This window comes from Suillus subaureus (genome assembly GCF_016647635.1).
Source record: "Suillus subaureus strain MN1 chromosome Unknown BJ212scaffold_14, whole genome shotgun sequence".
Classification (NCBI taxonomy): Eukaryota; Fungi; Basidiomycota; class Agaricomycetes; order Boletales; family Suillaceae; genus Suillus; species Suillus subaureus.
This window is the reverse complement of record NW_024538570.1, coordinates 459,539-473,262: the sequence shown is the minus strand read 5'-3', so window position 1 is coordinate 473,262 and position 13,724 is coordinate 459,539. Positions and strand designations below refer to the sequence as shown.

The window sequence follows — 13,724 nt, the reverse complement described above, 5'->3', positions numbered from 1 at the left end:
CAAATACCAAATACCAAATACCAAATACCAAGTCCCTAATATCACAATAGTGGACATTTGGAACTCGATATTTGGAATTCAACATTCCATAGTTGGGTCTCAAATATCAACACCTGAATACTGAATACTGAATACTGAATACCAAATACCAAATATTGAGTTGGGTTTCGATATTTGATACTCACTAGTCAGGACTTGATATTTGATATTAGGGACTCGGTATTTGGTATTTGGTATTTGGTATTTGGTAGTTGGTATTTGGTATTTGGTATTTGGGTGTTGATATTCAGGGGTTGATATTTGGGACTCAGTATTTGGTATTTGGTATTTGGTATTTGGTATTTGGTAGTTGGTATTTGGTATTTGGTATTTGGGTGTTGATATTCAGGGGTTGATATTTGGGACTCAGTATTTGGTATTTGGTATTTGGTATTTGGTATTTGGTATTTGGTATTCAATAGTTGGGACTTGATATTTGGTAGTCCATGTTCAGGACTCGGTATTGGGGACTCAATATTCGATAGTTGGGTCTTGATATCTGAATCTCAATACTCAATACTCAATATTCACCATTCAGGTCTTGATATTCGGGAGTCCACATTCACAACACAATATATGATTGTCTGTACTTGATACTCGATATTCAGTATTCAGGACTCAGCACATAATGTTAGGTTAGATATTTGGAAGACAGTATGTCATTTTCATGGAGTTTGGACATCAACATTCTGAACTCAAGGACTAGCACTACTCTCCTCTGCCTCTCTTCAATCTGGTCAGGATGCCGGTGTACACTTCAATCTCTGCCATCTTTTCACTGATGCCCTCTTCTTGCTCCTCAACCAATGTCCAGAGGTGTTCTCTAAGCCACCTCAGTCCCATCAGTGATGGAACCAAGGTGTTATCCACCTGCTCAGGAAGAATCAGACCATCATCCTCAATGCCACCCTAGAACAGATTAATCATCACTCGAGGAAATTGTTCATAGTTCTTACTAGCCAATGCTGGTAGTGAAAGATACAGCAACCCATTACCCAAACCCATTGCCATAATTCATCTGGGATTGCAGTGCATCCAATCCACCATGCAGTATCATAGCCAGATATAATCCTGGAGGGATCTTCTGGATCTGCAACATCATGAAAGAGACATAAGTGGGATGAAAAGACATGGTCCGGAACTGTGTTCCAGGTGAGCTGGGGAAACAACTGAAGAATATGGGCGACCAGGTTTGGAATAACCAAGATGATGTGCCTTGCAGCCAAGTACTGCAGGATGGGTGTCACAAAAGTCTGTTGGAAATCTCAGCATTGACCACCACAGTCATCAGTCTCTTACAGCGATCTCCCATTGCAGCCCAGCTTTAAAGTGCATGATCTGAGCAGTGGAAGGCTCCTTGGTGTTGGCAGCCTCTGTCTGATATTGGGAGATAGATGCTTGGATGCACGATGCAGCCATTGACATTGTGGCTGCAACATCTGCAAGACTGAGTGTGAGGGGTCGGTATTCATTGCCAGAATCCATGGCATCAGAAGGAGATGCAGGAGGAGTTTGCAGTACAGGCATGGCTAATGCAGGAGTATGAAGCTGGAAATCACAATCACAATGCCAGTTGGTTTAGATGTGAAGATATGAGCCACCGGTTGATGGATTAAAATTTTCAAACTCCAACATTTGTTCATCTGGGCATTTCCTGAGACTAAAATGTTTGGGTTGAAGTAGCTGTTTCATATCATTGGCAAAAAAGTTCATTCATCTCAAGCATCTATGAACCCACTCTGCAGGTCTTGAAATGCTGCCTGGGCATCCTGTGCCAGTAATGAATACATTTGGGATTGCCTTCCCAAGTAGCATGAATGACCCAGAAGGTGTTTCACCAATGATTCCCACATCCTGTCACCCCATTGGGTTGCTTTCCACAAGAAAAAGTTGCATGTCCAATCCATCTCCAATTGGACCAATGTCATTTCTTTCTTCCATCAATCCCATAGGGCCTTTGCCTGAAGCCAATGAACTCAGTAAACTTTGGATGGGTCTCATCAGCTGAGCATGGGATACATCAAGCATGCCTGAACTCACATTCCTCATTCCATGAGTGATCTGGGCCCCCCAGGTCCACATCGATGGACCAGAACCAAGCAAGGGACTCATTCCGCTGACCTTGGGCATTTGGATCACTGATGGCAGTGCTGATTTTGAGCTGCTCCCAAAGCAGTGGTTTGTATGTCTGAAGCTGGTCTTGCCCCAGCTCAAGTTGCATCATTTGCTTCCAGGTCTTTGTATATATACTGGCATGGAGGGACACTGCCTGCTGCACTGATGTCACCTGGGACCAAGCTCGAGTTTTCAGGGCTGAGATTTGGCCTGCCTGACCATTGTTCAGAACAGGATCACCTTGTTGCACAAGTGAATCCAGAGGTTGTGAAGGGCATCATTGGCCTGCCCTTCATGAAGCAACATCTCCAGCAGAATCAGATCCTCTGCCATACAGCATCTGCTTAAATCTACCCTGAGGTTTGATGGCAATGGGATGACAGTGAGCTCAGGGGAGTTTGCCCATGTATCAGATGTGTTGGTGAAATCTGCCAGGTCATCATTGAGATCATCAAGAATGTCTATGTTCAAGTCATCAGGATTGTTGTCTGCATCAAATCCCTCTCCCAGATGCGCAAGAGCAGACTGAGTGAATCCATCTATCTGGCCTTGGAGACAATCATGTTGCCAGGTGATGTCTAATCTCTGTGTCTCTGTAGTTCTTCTTCCAATTCTTCGGAGCTCGATGACCAATGCAATTTGAGCCTCTTCAATTGCCAACCCCATTGATATCCATGTTGCCACTGATCTGCGAGCAGGTGCTGCATTACAGGCATTACCCTCCTCTAGCAGTCTAAGCTCAATCTCCTTTTTTCTCAGTGCTGAGTGCAACAATTAATTCTGACTTTGATGTAGCCAAAGTCAACTTACCCTTCTTGATATTAATCTCATATACATCCATCGCCGCAGGATCATTTATTCTGCTGGACTGAGCAATCCTCTCACTGGATAACCATTCTTTCTTTGAAGCTGTGGGCACTGCTTCATCAACTCTGTCGAAAGCCTTTTCACTTTCGGTGATGCCATTCTTTGCCTGCTTGTATTTATGGCAAAGAGTCCTTTTCATGTGGATCATCTTGCAGAAATTGGAATCATTCATCTGATAATCAAGACATTCCTTTTGATGTGGGGATGACATTCCCTGAGCAGCAGGGGAAATCAGGTTGAGACATGACCATAGGGTCTCCATGATCTCACCATTGATCCAACCGATGCCTTCAATAAAATTCAACACATATCAGACATAGCAGCTGTCCTGATGTCCATGGACATGCCACAACCTGATTCCAGGAATGATGGTCAATTCTGGAACCATTTCGAGAAATTGGCTTCAATCCACCCGAACCCAAAAGTGCTTGTTGTATTGACAGTTGATGTCATAGAAGGTGACAGCCCTGGTTATGCCTTCCATGTTGTGCTGGGCAGCCTCACAAAGGGCATAATCCATGTTCATTTGTCTGCAAATGATGCATCATTAACTCATGAATGTAGAATGGCATGGTTGACTTGCCTTTCTCCTTTCTGAAAATCTACCATCAAGTGAGGGACAAAGCAACTGTGTCAGGCACAGGCAACTCCCCCGATTCACATGGACTCCAGCTTGTGCTGAGTCACATTTGCTTGATTCACCACCCAGTGATTGTTGTAGCTTGATTTTTCCAATGTGTCAGCAGCCTCCACAAGATGGGTTTTATACCTGTCCTTTCCCACCATGAATCCCAACCCATCGGAAAGCCACACTTCATCAAATGGCTTGATGGGATGCAGGTATTCAGCTTTGACATTTCCATCCATAACAAATGACCAGGTGTATTTCCAGCTTGGAGTTGTTATTATAGCTGAGGTGACTTCAGTATCAAACTAGACTCACCCATCAAGTGATTCATCCCCTGACAAGGATATGTTAATCCCAGGCTGAGGACATGCAGGGCAAAACAATGTGAGATCTCCTGCATTCAGGTTGTCAGAATGATGGCCAAATCCATGCCATTTCATGGCCTTCAACTGCCTCCACTGTCAAGTGACTCTCATGAGCTCTCTGTATCAGTCCTTGCCACATGCTTTGTTAATATAATGTCCTTTAGATGTCAGAGATTTGGCATTACTGGAACAAGATGTGTGCTTGAGGTCGTTTGCCAGAGCTTGCTGTAATAGTTCATCACCGAGGTGCTGGATTCCAGGTTGTCCAATATAAAATCATTGAGCACCCTGAAGGTGAACAAAGTCTTAGGCTTGTTAAATGATGTGGGGAAAAATCCATGTTGAAACATTTGAATGTCTGGACTCATGGCATTTGGACAATCACAGCATTGAACCTCAAGGCAATGAACTCCAGACTTGTCAATGATGACCATGGTGTTTTCCTTCAGCTGGAACTCGGGTCCCGACACAGATGGTCAATCTTCAGGCTCAAGCTGGTCTTCATGCTTGTCTTCTTTGAACAAATCCCACCTATCTGTGAGGACTGGACATTGTTTGCCATCATGACTGAGGTGTATGACAAGTCTGACATGGGCGAGACAACTCTGCTCGAAGAATTGACGATTCCATTGACTGATCCAGTGGAAAATATTGCAACAATGTTGACTCATGCAACAGCCAGTGCAATATAGTGGCTCCCCAAGACAATCTTGACATTTGTAGACCCCATGCTGGTCGCAGATGACACATCTCCTATCTTCTGGTAGAGCTTCTCGATCCAGAAGGTGATGCAGATATGATTCCTGCCTTGGCAGCCATTGCCTGAGGTAGTCATTCTGACTCTGCATTTTGTATGCTTAGCTATCGTTTGAATGACAATCCAACATTTTACATGAACTTGCCATGGTTTTTGGGAGTTGCAAAGGTTCAAATGAGCCTTGGTCATGCTTGTAAGCATTGTCAGGAATGTCTTCCCAAGGAGGTGGTGCCTCAACAGGCTGAAGTGTTGGTGATTCTGGGGGAGAGTCAGGCATGGACCTGTAGGCATGTCGTTTTGTGCTCACAAGTGGGACCTTGACCCAAGTTTTCCTATCCTTGCTGCCCCTTGCTTCTACCCTGTGGGATTTTTGCAGTGGGGTGCATCTACCTATCTTCATCTTATTTTCTGATGTTGCAAGCAAAGCATTAGCTCAGGAAGGTTGAATGAATCATTGTTGCAATATGATGTTATGCAGTCTTGATGCATCATTACAAATTCATTTCCACTAATGGCATTGCATCCAATATGGGTCGATTAACCAACTGTTAGGCTTTGCTCAAAGTTCAACTTGTCACCATTATTACTTCCACCTTGCTTATCCTCAGCCCATTCTGCAATCTCATTCACCATGGCAAGATCAGGTCACTCCACTCAGTTGACTTCTGGAAGACATAGGGCACATCAACCACAGACACAGAAGCTCACGGAAAATGAAATTTTGGAGTTGAAGAACTACCTTCTTGAGTGGACTTTGGCAAAACAGAAAGAGAAGCAAGCAGTTTTCACTGCCATAGCTAGGGCTGCCAGGTTACTTGCTCCTAAGGTCAACCAAGCACAATGGAAGAAGAGGAAGCAGGTGATTCATCCTCCCTGTGTTGAAAAACTAAAATTTTAATATCTTATTCTTCCATCAACCCTCAGATATACAAGACTTGGTTGTTCAACAACAGGAAAAAGAAGGAAAGGAAGGACATGATAAAGTATGGGAGGAAATGGACGCCTAGGATGGTGATCTACCAGCGGAACTGGGAAGAGGTGCTAAAGAGGATTGAGGATGAGTCCAGGGCAAAGCCAGGAGGTCCTGGTATGTTCAAGCATTATCAGGTGGCTGTGAAGAGAGTCATGAATTGTCTGATGATGAGTTGGAGAAGGTGAAGGAAACAGCTGAAGAATGGTCCAACAACTTTCCTCCTCCTGAGATACAGGCACAAGTTGCTCATAAGAAGGGACCTGCATATATGGAGCACTTTTCAAAGGAGATGTGGAGGCAATGCAGGATGAGAGTGTTTGTGATGTCAGCTTGGAAGAATGAACAGGGAGAGGTGCTGTTTTGGATGTAAGTGAATTGTGTCAGTCATCACAGATCTTTGATCTCAATAGATGTCATGCAGGCATGATGATAATGAGGCATTAGGAGATGGGGACAGCTTCATGAAGACAAAGGACTGGGAGGACATCAAGCTGGTTTGGCAGGAGTACACACAGGAACAGTTCAGTGAGTGTTTGAACTCTGGCTACTAGAAGGAATTTGTTGATCATTGTGATGATAGGTGCCAGGGCATGGGATGGAGGATGACAGATGAAGGGAGGTCGAAAAAGAATCAGAAAGCCTGCTTTCAAACTGGAAACTGATGGAGATGGGATGCTGTTGCTTCCAGACATCACCGAAATGAAACTCAAGGAGAAGAAGGCCATAGTGAGGGCATTTCTTACATCACACTATCATAAGTCTATCATTGCAACACCCAAGGATTTGTTGAATGCATAGACACAGGGATCTGTTCCAGGAGCGACAAGGCAGTCATGCCATGGAGCGCCATCATATAAAGTCAGGATGACTTTGTGGCAAGGAAGTATGTTCCAGCAGATGTGGACTTGAAGGAGCCTTCCAAGTTGCAAAATTGGGACACTATGGCCTTACTCAATTTCTGGCATGCTCAGCAGGAGAAAGGCGAAGGACCAACATTCCTGTTCAAAGCATGGAAGAACAAAGATGGAGACATGGTAGCATCAGTTGTGTCCGGGAATTTGCCTTCTCATCAGACTTGTAAAGTCAGAAAGCAGATGATCTGAAGGCCTCGGAATTTGTCAACTGACACTGAGAGTGATCCTGGGAGTAATCCCAAGAGTGACTCTCATCACATGGAGGATGATGCTGATGATGATGCGGCTGATGGTAGATCCCCACAAAAGAGACCCAGAAGAGAGCCAGGTCCTTCAACAGCACATGAAGGGACAGCAGTCCCACATGCAATTCCAAAGCCTCACCCAGTCAAGCCAGCGAAAACTGGTGCACTGCTGACATCATGAATGGGCAACCTCCTGGCTGGGATGACTGACGAAGTCACCAGCAATGTTGAGGAAGATGTTGGAATGGAAGGAGGGCACATGTCTCTGGTGCCAAAAAACATGCGGGGAAAAAAACCAGCAATTGAGCCATCAGCGAGGACAACCTGGAGTAAATCAACTCATCAGCCATCAGACAATACCCCTCTAGTGACAAGAGCAAGGGGAAAGAAGTAATGGACTGATACTACACTTCCTGCCTTTATGCACATGTCAATGTTATTCAATCTTCATGGCTCAGGAGTTCCTGGGTGTCAATCAAACTTGGGACTCAGTGATCCTCTGTACAGTGAGAATTGAACTCTGGTGTTCAACACTTGGGACTCAGTGAGCCAAAGCAAGACTTAAACTTCCGTGTTTGACACCTGGGAACTCCTGAGCCTCTGGAACTCAATTGGAAATGGAAGAGGAATGTGTCGCAAATTCAGTTGTTTACATGACGTGGGTATGTTAATGAAAATTTGGAAGTTTACATGTGATTTGACTACTATCAAACATTTGGTACTTTACATTTGAATCTGATCTTCAAACTGATTGATCAGTGAATCTACTACCTTGAGCATTTTAATGCTCATCCATTGGGCTCTTTGCAACCTCTGGAGGTCTGCATCAGCTCTTCTGAGTTTGTCGGAAGTTTCTGCCCAAGCCATCCAGAAGGGTCACTTGGCCTCAAGTAGCAGTGGAATGGAAGGATCAGGAAGATCCCCAGTACGGTGTTTGTAATCACCAAGTCAATCTTGAACAGATTGCACTTGCAGAAAAATTAGCACAAAGATAAATGATCTGCTTTGTCAGATACTCACACCCGGTGTGTTCATATGACCCAAATGGTCGGAACTCCTGGGCCATCGAACGTAAATCTTCGTTAGAGGTGTCATCTACTTGGGAGATACAATAAGTATCTATAATCCCCTGGAATGAATGGACTCACATGACATAGACGCTTCTGATGCAGCTGGAACATCAATCTTAGGATTGGCAGAATCTGGCAACTCATCCACATTGATGATATCATCCTCAGGCCCAAGGTACAAGTCTAGATCAATGAGAAAACCTGGATGATCAGCTTGAGCCAGAGGTGATTGATCTGCAAGGGTTTAATGAGCATGCATGGTGATCCTCAATCCTAATGAATGGATAAACTCACTGGGTATTGCAGCCAAGACATCCAGTGATCCAGATGATGGAGAATCATATTCTATGTCATCATCCGGCCCTAGGTATAGATCATCTAGGGGATACCCAGCAAATAGATAAGGCATGATAAAAATACAACACACCTAGTGATGCCCGGGACACAGTGGACTCATCCACATCCATTGAATTGTAGTCGGTCACCAGAGGGTCATTGAACCGAATGGCTGACTGTGGACTCATGTTGTGTGGGGAACTTACTGATTTGTTGACTGATAATTGAAAAAACTTCAAAGTTCAACACAAAACCAGTGATTGCCAGAAGTTGAACTGGGACCAAACAAAGACAAACAATCAACAATTTTATCAATTGTCCATCAAATGTGTTGTTTCTTTTGAAACTTCATCCTCGTGATAACTGATTTCATCCCAATTTCAAGATCTTTAAATCTCTCAACTCAATCATCATGTCCACTCCAGTTGACAACTCTTTGACCGGTCTCAAGGCATCCACTGCCCAGATCATGGCCATCATCAGTGGTGCCCAGCAGATTCTCCCAGGTAACAGCTACTTTTCTCTGACAACACAGGTCAGTTCACTTGTGGTATGTAGCTTTCTTTTTTTTTCTTTTTTTCTCTCTAACATTCAGGCAGGCTCAAGTGATCAAGGACTATGGGTCTGGACCCCTGCCCAGCATTGTGCTTTTGTGCTCCAAGGAGCTATTGCACATCCAGGGCATGACTCCCCAGGTCTGGCCCAACTGGCACAACATTGGGTACAACAATCCCTGTCTCTTGACGCATGTCTGGCACCCCAAGCTCCTCGCCTGGGAGGCCTTAGGTGAACTCAAAACTCAAAACTCATACATTTTGACAAGTTTTGAGTTTCGGGGTTTGATATAAGGGGTTTGATGTTTGGGTTTTGGGACTTGGGACTCGGTGATTTGAGACTCAAAACTTGAAACTCATACATTGTTATGACTGTCAGGTTTTGAGTTTCAATGTTTGTTTCTAACTTTCAGGTTTTGGTACTCAGTTTTTTGAGACTCAGTGATTGAATGGTGCCCTAAGCTCCTTGCCTGGGAGGCCTTAGGTGACCATACCTTTGATCTCCCAGTTGCTGCTCCTCCCTCCACAGGTCTGATTCCAGTGGACCTTTCCTCCCCACCCATCCGCACCAGCAATGTCACTGGTCCCTCCACTGGCACCACCACTGAGTTCCATCACTGAGTCTCAAAAAACTGAGTACCAAAACCTGAAAGTTAGAAACAAACATTGAAACTCAAAACCTGACAGTCATAACAATGTATGAGTTTCAAGTTTTGAGTCTCAAATCACCGAGTCCCAAGTCCCAAAACCCAAACATCAAACCCCTTATATCAAACCCCGAAACTCAAAACTTGTCAAAATGTATGAGTTTTGAGTTTTGAGTTCACCTAAGGCCTCCCAGGCGAGGAGCTTGGGGTGCCAGACATGCGTCAAGAGACAGGGATTGTTGTACCCAATGTTGTGCCAGTTGGGCCAGACCTGGGGAGTCATGCCCTGGATGTGCAATAGCTCCTTGGAGCACAAAAGCACAATGCTGGGCAGGGGTCCAGACCCATAGTCCTTGATCACTTGAGCCTGCCTGAATGTTAGAGAGAAAAAAAGAAAAAAAAAGAAAGCTACATACCACAAGTGAACTGACCTGTGTTGTCAGAGAAAAGTAGCTGTTACCTGGGAGAATCTGCTGGGCACCACTGATGATGGCCATGATCTGGGCAGTGGATGCCTTGAGACCGGTCAAAGAGTTGTCAACTGGAGTGGACATGATGATTGAGTTGAGAGATTTAAAGATCTTGAAATTGGGATGAAATCAGTTATCACGAGGATGAAGTTTCAAAAGAAACAACACATTTGATGGACAATTGATAAAATTGTTGATTGTTTGTCTTTGTTTGGTCCCAGTTCAACTTCTGGCAATCACTGGTTTTGTGTTGAACTTTGAAGTTTTTTCAATTATCAGTCAACAAATCAGTAAGTTCCCCACACAACATGAGTCCACAGTCAGCCATTCGGTTCAATGACCCTCTGGTGACCGACTACAATTCAATGGATGTGGATGAGTCCACTGTGTCCCGGGCATCACTAGGTGTGTTGTATTTTTATCATGCCTTATCTATTTGCTGGGTATCCCCTAGATGATCTATACCTAGGGCCGGATGATGACATAGAATATGATTCTCCATCATCTGGATCACTGGATGTCTTGGCTGCAATACCCAGTGAGTTTATCCATTCATTAGGATTGAGGATCACCATGCATGCTCATTAAACCCTTGCAGATCAATCACCTCTGGCTCAAGCTGATCATCCAGGTTTTCTCATTGATCTAGACTTGTACCTTGGGCCTGAGGATGATATCATCAATGTGGATGAGTTGCCAGATTCTGCCAATCCTAAGATTGATGTTCCAGCTGCATCAGAAGCGTCTATGTCATGTGAGTCCATTCATTCCAGGGGATTATAGATACTTATTGTATCTCCCAAGTAGATGACACCTCTAACGAAGATTTACGTTCGATGGCCCAGGAGTTCCGACCATTTGGGTCATATGAACACACCGGGTGTGAGTATCTGACAAAGCAGATCATTTATCTTTGTGCTAATTTTTCTGCAAGTGCAATCTGTTCAAGATTGACTTGGTGATTACAAACACCGTACTGGGGATCTTCCTGATCCTTCCATTCCACTGCTACTTGAGGCCAAGTGACCCTTCTGGATGGCTTGGGCAGAAACTTCCGACAAACTCAGAAGAGCTGATGCAGACCTCCAGAGGTTGCAAAGAGCCCAATGGATGAGCATTAAAATGCTCAAGGTAGTAGATTCACTGATCAATCAGTTTGAAGATCAGATTCAAATGTAAAGTACCAAATGTTTGATAGTAGTCAAATCACATGTAAACTTCCAAATTTTCATTAACATACCCACGTCATGTAAACAACTGAATTTGCGACACATTCCTCTTCCATTTCCAATTGAGTTCCAGAGGCTCAGGAGTTCCCAGGTGTCAAACACGGAAGTTTAAGTCTTGCTTTGGCTCACTGAGTCCCAAGTGTTGAACACCAGAGTTCAATTCTCACTGTACAGAGGATCACTGAGTCCCAAGTTTGATTGACACCCAGGAACTCCTGAGCCATGAAGATTGAATAACATTGACATGTGCATAAAGGCAGGAAGTGTAGTATCAGTCCATTACTTCTTTCCCCTTGCTCTTGTCACTAGAGGGGTATTGTCTGATGGCTGATGAGTTGATTTACTCCAGGTTGTCCTCGCTGATGGCTCAATTGCTGGTTTTTTTCCCCGCATGTTTTTTGGCACCAGAGACATGTGCCCTCCTTCCATTCCAACATCTTCCTCAACATTGCTGGTGACTTCGTCAGTCATCCCAGCCAGGAGGTTGCCCATTCATGATGTCAGCAGTGCACCAGTTTTCGCTGGCTTGACTGGGTGAGGCTTTGGAATTGCATGTGGGACTGCTGTCCCTTCATGTGCTGTTGAAGGACCTGGCTCTCTTCTGGGTCTCTTTTGTGGGGATCTACCATCAGCCGCATCATCATCAGCATCATCCTCCATGTGATGAGAGTCACTCTTGGGATTACTCCCAGGATCACTCTCAGTGTCAGTTGACAAATTCCGAGGCCTTCAGATCATCTGCTTTCTGACTTTACAAGTCTGATGAGAAGGCAAATTCCCGGACACAACTGATGCTACCATGTCTCCATCTTTGTTCTTCCATGCTTTGAACAGGAATGTTGGTCCTTCGCCTTTCTCCTGCTGAGCATGCCAGAAATTGAGTAAGGCCATAGTGTCCCAATTTTGCAACTTGGAAGGCTCCTTCAAGTCCACATCTGCTGGAACATACTTCCTTGCCACAAAGTCATCCTGACTTTATATGATGGCGCTCCATGGCATGACTGCCTTGTCGCTCCTGGAACAGATCCCTGTGTCTATGCATTCAACAAATCCTTGGGTGTTGCAATGATAGACTTATGATAGTGTGATGTAAGAAATGCCCTCACTATGGCCTTCTTCTCCTTGAGTTTCATTTCGGTGATGTCTGGAAGCAACAGCATCCCATCTCCATCAGTTTCCAGTTTGAAAGCAGGCTTTCTGATTCTTTTTCGACCTCCCTTCATCTGTCATCCTCCATCCCATGCCCTGGCACCTATCATCACAATGATCAACAAATTCCTTCTAGTAGCCAGAGTTCAAACACTCACTGAACTGTTCCTGTGTGTACTCCTGCCAAACCAGCTTGATGTCCTCCCAGTCCTTTGTCTTCATGAAGCTGTCCCCATCTCCTAATGCCTCATTATCATCATGCCTGCATGACATCTATTGAGATCAAAGATCTGTGATGACTGACACAATTCACTTACATCCAAAACAGCACCTCTCCCTGTTCATTCTTCCAAGCTGACATCACAAACACTCTCATCCTGCATTGCCTCCACATCTCCTTTGAAAAGTGCTCCATATATGCAGGTCCCTTCTTATGAGCAACTTGTGCCTGTATCTCAGGAGGAGGAAAGTTGTTGGACCATTCTTCAGCTGTTTCCTTCACCTTCTCCAACTCATCATCAGACAATTCATGACTCTCTTCACAGCCACCTGATAATGCTTGAACATACCAGGACCTCCTGGCTTTGCCCTGGACTCATCCTCAATCCTCTTTAGCACCTCTTCCCAGTTCCGCTGGTAGATCACCATCCTAGGCGTCCATTTCCTCCCATACTTTATCATGTCCTTCCTTTCCTTCTTTTTCCTGTTGTTGAACAACCAAGTCTTGTATATCTGAGGGTTGATGGAAGAATAAGATATTAAAATTTTAGTTTTTCAACACAGGGAGGATGAATCACCTGCTTCCTCTTCTTCCATTGTGCTTGGTTGACCTTAGGAGCAAGTAACCTGGCAGCCCTAGCTATGGCAGTGAAAACTGCTTGCTTCTCTTTCTGTTTTGCCAAAGTCCACTCAAGAAGGTAGTTCTTCAACTCCAAAATTTCATTTTCCGTGAGCTTCTGTGTCTGTGGTTGATGTGCCCTATGTCTTCCAGAAGTCAACTGAGTGGAGTGACCTGATCTTGCCATGGTGAATGAGATTGCAGAATGGGCTGAGGATAAGCAAGGTGGAAGTAATAATGGTGACAAGTTGAACTTTGAGCAAAGCCTAACAGTTGGTTAATCGACCCATATTGGATGCAATGCCATTAGTGGAAATGAATTTGTAATGATGCATCAAGACTGCATAACATCATATTGCAACAATGATTCATTCAACCTTCCTGAGCTAATGCTTTGCTTGCAACATCAGAAAATAAGATGAAGATAGGTAGATGCACCCCACTGCAAAAATCCCACAGGGTAGAAGCAAGGGGCAGCAAGGATAGGAAAACTTGGGTCAAGGTCCCACTTGTGAGCACAAAACGACA

At 44.5% G+C, this 13,724-nt stretch overlaps 6 protein-coding genes across 6 annotated transcripts; 2 read left to right on the top strand and 4 right to left on the bottom strand.

The window, feature by feature from the left end:
• Positions 1-4,559: 4,559 nt before the first annotated feature.
• BJ212DRAFT_1211668 (uncharacterized protein) lies at positions 4,560-4,736 on the bottom strand (the record flags this gene model as incomplete). Its single annotated transcript, XM_041329241.1, has 1 exon — positions 4,560-4,736. A coding segment is annotated over one exon (177 nt), but the record flags the coding sequence as incomplete, so codon positions are not given.
• Positions 4,737-5,402: 666 nt separating this feature from the next.
• Positions 5,403-6,350, top strand: BJ212DRAFT_1480423 (uncharacterized protein; the record flags this gene model as incomplete). The annotated part of the gene is made up of 5 exons (XM_041340084.1): positions 5,403-5,630; positions 5,696-5,858; positions 5,891-6,110; positions 6,166-6,269; positions 6,325-6,350. 5 exons carry the CDS (start codon positions 5,403-5,405, stop codon positions 6,348-6,350), a joined length of 741 nt encoding a protein of 246 aa, XP_041193609.1.
• A 1,501-nt stretch (positions 6,351-7,851) lies between these two features.
• BJ212DRAFT_1299349 (uncharacterized protein) lies at positions 7,852-8,497 on the bottom strand (the record flags this gene model as incomplete). Its single annotated transcript, XM_041332853.1, has 5 exons — positions 7,852-7,871; positions 7,924-7,998; positions 8,052-8,207; positions 8,268-8,351; positions 8,401-8,497. 5 exons carry the CDS (start codon positions 8,495-8,497, stop codon positions 7,852-7,854), a joined length of 432 nt encoding a protein of 143 aa, XP_041193608.1.
• Positions 8,498-8,974: 477 nt separating this feature from the next.
• On the bottom strand, positions 8,975-10,064 carry BJ212DRAFT_1299348 (uncharacterized protein; the record flags this gene model as incomplete). The annotated part of the gene is made up of 4 exons (XM_041332852.1): positions 8,975-9,081; positions 9,358-9,486; positions 9,691-9,877; positions 9,942-10,064. 4 exons carry the CDS (start codon positions 10,062-10,064, stop codon positions 8,975-8,977), a joined length of 546 nt encoding a protein of 181 aa, XP_041193607.1.
• Positions 10,065-10,288: 224 nt separating this feature from the next.
• BJ212DRAFT_1299347 (uncharacterized protein) lies at positions 10,289-11,094 on the top strand (the record flags this gene model as incomplete). The annotated part of the gene is given in 6 exon segments (XM_041332851.1): positions 10,289-10,385; positions 10,435-10,518; positions 10,630-10,734; positions 10,754-10,772; positions 10,826-10,862; positions 10,930-11,094. 6 exon segments carry the CDS (start codon positions 10,289-10,291, stop codon positions 11,092-11,094), a joined length of 507 nt encoding a protein of 168 aa, XP_041193606.1.
• A 1,341-nt stretch (positions 11,095-12,435) lies between these two features.
• Positions 12,436-13,383, bottom strand: BJ212DRAFT_1480418 (uncharacterized protein; the record flags this gene model as incomplete). Its single annotated transcript, XM_041340083.1, has 5 exons — positions 12,436-12,461; positions 12,517-12,620; positions 12,676-12,895; positions 12,928-13,090; positions 13,156-13,383. The coding sequence occupies 5 exons, from the start codon at positions 13,381-13,383 to the stop codon at positions 12,436-12,438; spliced, it is 741 nt and encodes a 246-aa protein (XP_041193605.1).
• Positions 13,384-13,724: the final 341 nt, after the last annotated feature.